This window comes from Lycium ferocissimum, chromosome 3 (genome assembly GCF_029784015.1).
Source record: "Lycium ferocissimum isolate CSIRO_LF1 chromosome 3, AGI_CSIRO_Lferr_CH_V1, whole genome shotgun sequence".
NCBI classification, from domain to species: Eukaryota; Viridiplantae; Streptophyta; class Magnoliopsida; order Solanales; family Solanaceae; genus Lycium; species Lycium ferocissimum.
Genome location: NC_081344.1, coordinates 59,373,617 through 59,377,873, shown reverse-complemented (window position 1 = coordinate 59,377,873; position 4,257 = coordinate 59,373,617). Strand labels below are relative to the sequence as shown.

Sequence of the window (4,257 nt, the reverse complement as noted above, 5' to 3'; positions counted from 1 at the left end):
CCTCGTGGAATTTTTCATCCTTTCATAGCCCTTACGGCTAGATATACGTCCTTTTGGCCTTCAAAGTCTTATAGCCCTCATGGCTGGATATTTTGCCCTTATGACGTTCTGATCTTTTATAGCCCTCGTGGCTAGGTATTTTCCTTTGGTGGCATTCATAACCTTACAAACCTCGTGGATGGATATATTTTCTGAAAGCTTGATCTCAGCAGTGGTCCTGATCTTCTTTTTCAAAACGTTTCCTACACATAAAGCATAGTTAGAAAAAGGATTGTCTTCCGACGTCCTGGGGACCTGCATCAGAGATGGGTTAGTTTTTCCCTATTAAAGTTGATTCGTGCCGCCGGCGCCGTCGGATCTTTGGCTTTCTAGACTCGAAACCCTTTTCGGCTTCGGTATTTGAAAGATGAATTTATTTTCATCATGCAGAAAATCATTTTTTGTAAAGTTACTATAAAAATATCTATTTGTAGGGAAATAAATGCACTATTTTAAAAGCTGTAAGGTTAATTGTCATGACGTGTGCTTTGAATGAGGGAGATCCCTTTTTCGTGGCTGGGGTTCTTGGCTTTCTCCGCGCAGAATTTTTGAGACCTTTTCTCAAAAATTCTGCCCCAGTTCGAATCTTGATTGACGAACTCTTTGTGCCGAATCTTTTGAGTTGCGAGAACCCCAGTTTACAGTATTGAATGAATGAGGAATTTTTAGAGCCTCTCCAAATTTCTAACCCTATTTGAAACTCCACGTTAGCTGACTCTTTGTAGTGGATTGCCGGCGCGAATTTTTGAGGTCTTCTAAAAAATTCCCCCCAGATGAGCGTACAACAATCCTTGCGTCCTTTGTGAAGTCCTATCTTTGAGGCTTCTTAGGGGCTTCTTAGGTTTTTTTTTATGCGACCGAACTTAAAGAGTGCCTACGTATCCTGTCGCAGCAGGAATTCAGGTCGAACAGAGTTCAAAATAAAGTAATGGAGTTTTTGGTTTTTACTAATAGTGTGACCGGGTCCCAAATAGACTGCCTACGTATCCCACCGCGGGGAAGTCAGTTCATTGCGTAGTTCAGATTACAAAAGATTTTTTGGTCTTTCCTATCTATTACAAAATGATTACTAGAAAAAGGGAATAGCTAATACAAGCAAATAAAATAACGATTACAAACAAAAGTACTATTACAGACTGAACCACTTGTCCCTTACGCATAGTAGCACTTGACTGTATCTGAATTGATTGGCTTCGGCCACTCTTGTCCGTCCATTTCTGCCAACACTACTGCTCCTCCGAAGAGTACTTTGTGGACCACATAAGGACCTTTCCAGTTGGGAGCAAACTTCCTTTTGTATGCATCTTGATGTGGGAAAATTCTTTTGAGCACCATTTGCCCAATTTGAAAAAGTCTAGTTCTGACTCGCTTGTTGAAGGATCTTGCCATGCTTTGTCGGTACAGCTGACCGTGACATACGGAAACCATCCTTTTCTCATCAATTAGATCCAATTGCTCATATCGAGCTCGGACCCATTCAGCGTTGTCCAATTCTGCTTATTAAACGATTCTCAAAGAAGGTATCTCGACTTCGGCAGGTATGATTGCTTCATTACCGTAGACTAACAGATATGGAGTTGCTCCTGTTGAAGTTCTGGCCATAGTACGGTATCCCAATAAAGCATAAAGAAACTGCTCGTGCCAACCTTTATAATTATCAGTCATTTTTCTCAATATCCTCTTGAAATTTTTGTTGGCTGCTTCTACGGCTCCGTTCATTTGTGGCCGGTAGGCTGTCGAGTTTTGGTGAGTGATCTTGAATTGCTCATAGATATCCTTCATCAGATGGCTATTCAGATTCGCTCCATTGTCTGTTATGATGGATTCGGGTATACCGAATCGGCATAGGATGTGATTTCGCACAAAGTCAGCTACCACTTTCTTTGTTACTAATTTGTGAGACGTTTCATCCAACCACTTGGTGAAGTAGTCAATGGCAACTAAAATGAACCTGTGGCCATTTGAAGTTGCGGGTTCAATAGGTCCAATAAAATCCATGCCCTAAGCAACGAAAGGCCATGGTGAGCTGATAGCATTAAGATGACTTGGAGGGACCTTGATTAGATCACTGTGGATTTGGTATTGATGGCACCTTTGCACATATTTGCAGCAATCACTTTCCATGGTCATCCAATAGCATCCACTTTTCATACAACTTTCTTTTCCAGTATGAATCCATTCATATGGGGTCCCCATGTTCCAGCATGTACTTCTTCTAGACATTTGGAGGCCTCGTCGGCGTCTACACATCGAAGTAGACCCAAATCTAGTGTCCGTTTGTACAGGATTTCCTTGTTTAGGAAGAAGCCATTTACCATTCTTCTGATGGTCTTCTTTTGTCCATTTGTAATGCCTTCGGGATATCCCCACCTTTCTGGATACATTTTGATGTCATTGTACCATAGTTTCCCATCTGGCTCAGCTTTCACGTGACAACAGTGGGCATGCTCTTCTTTCAGACTTATCCTTAGCGGGTTGATGTGACTGCTTTCAGGGTGCTGGATCATCGATGCTATTGTGGCCAGTGCATCAACAAATTCATTCTTGCTGGCCCATTCACCTTGTACTTGATGAATCAGCAGGTCGGAATCTACAATGACCAATAATTCATTGATGTCCATATCTAGTGCCATTCGAAGACCTAGGATGCAGGCCTCGTATTTAGCCATATTGTTGGTACAATGAAATTTAAGCTTGGTGGCCATGAGGTAGTGTTGCCCACTTTCTGATATCAAGACCGCTCCGATTCCGGAATCTTTGTAATTCACTGCTCTGTCAAAGAACAGTTTCTAGCCAGTATAAGATTATGTTGGTCCTTCTTCTATGGTGAAACACCCCTTCGTCCGAGAAATAGGTGCGAAGTGGTTCGAGCTCTTCATCTACCGGGCTTGCAGCTAGTAAGTCAGCCAAAGCCTGTCTTTAACGGTTTTCTGGGCTGTGTACACGATGTCAAATTCACTTAAGAGCATTTTCCATTTGGCCAACTTCCCTATCATATGGGCTGGCGGAATATGTACCTTAACGGGTCCATTTTAGATATAAGGTGAGTGGTGTATAAGGACAAATAATGCCTCAATTTCTGAGCCACCCAAGTCAAGGCACAGCAGGTTTTCTCCACTAGCGTATATCTTACCTCACAGGCTGTGAACTTCTTGCTCAGATAGTAAATGGCACTCTCTTTTTTCCCTTCTTCATTATGTTTCCCTAGCACGCAACCGAAGGCATTTTCAGCAACTGACAAGTATAGCAACAATGGGCTCCCGGGCCTTTGATCTTTGTTAGGTCTAGCTCTATGCCCCTTCGGTTGACTATGAATCCCAGTAATTTTCGGCCGGTACTCCGAACGCACATTTAGCCGGATTCAGTTTCAAGTTAAACTTTCGGAGCCTGTCAAAGAATTTCCTCAAATATGTGGCATGCTCCGAACTTTCCCTTGACTTGATAATGACATCGTCCACATAGACTTCAATCTCTCTATAGATCATGTCGTGAAAAATGGTAGTCATTGCTCTCATGTATGTTGCGCCAGCATTCTTGAGGCCGAAGGGCATTACCCTGTAATGGTACACTCCTCATGGGATGATGAAGGCTATTTTCTCAGTATCCTCTCTATCCATTAAGATCTGGTGGTAGCCAGAAAAATAATCCACAAACGACTATAGTTAGTGTTTGGCATAATTATCAATAAGTATGTGGATGTTCAGGAGTGAAAAATTATCCTTTGCACTAGCCTTGTTAAGATCTTGGTAATCGACGCAGATTCTTATCTTGCCGTCTTTCTTGGGTGCCAGAACTATGTTGGCTAGCCATGTAGGGTATGAGGTCACTTCCACCACTCCCAACTTAATCTGTTTCTCCACCTCGTCTTTGATTCGGATACTAAGGTCCGATTTGAACTATCGAGTTTTCTGCTTTATAGGAGCAAAACCCTCATTGATGGGTAACTTGTGGGATACTATGTAAGTGACAAAAAGGTGAGCAATCAGGCCTCGACCTATTCTCCACATTTTCAAAACATATTCATCTTTCTCTACCAAAGAGCCAAAGCGGGCAGAGAGGTCTTCTTTAGATAGCCTGCCCCGCTCATGTCCTGACATTTCGCTCGATGGTTGGTGCTTCAGCACATTCCTCCAGCACTACGGAGCAACTTTCTTCTTGAAATAGCATCCTTATCCCTTCTCCAATGTCAGCATCTCCAGGCAAAGGCATTCTGTGGGG

At 42.7% G+C, this 4,257-nt stretch overlaps 1 protein-coding gene across 1 annotated transcript; it reads right to left on the bottom strand.

Annotated features, from left to right (window-relative positions):
• Positions 1 to 1,191: 1,191 nt before the first annotated feature.
• Positions 1,192 to 2,037, bottom strand: LOC132048945 (uncharacterized). The gene is made up of 2 exons (XM_059439624.1): positions 1,596 to 2,037; positions 1,192 to 1,532 (listed from the first exon to the last, which is right to left on the bottom strand). The coding sequence occupies exons 1-2, from the start codon at positions 2,035 to 2,037 to the stop codon at positions 1,192 to 1,194; spliced, it is 783 nt and encodes a 260-aa protein (XP_059295607.1).
• Positions 2,038 to 4,257: the final 2,220 nt, after the last annotated feature.

What these genes read in the sequence shown, in the direction of transcription:
- LOC132048945 (XM_059439624.1), bottom strand. Translation starts at nt 2,037, where the DNA reads ATGGATTTTATTGGACCTATTGAACCCGCAACTTCAAATGGCCACAGG. An exon ending in TCCATATCTGTTAGTCTACG is followed by an intron (nt 1,533 to 1,595) that starts GTAATGAAGCAA and finishes TTTAATAAGCAG; the next exon opens with AATTGGACAACGCTGAATGG.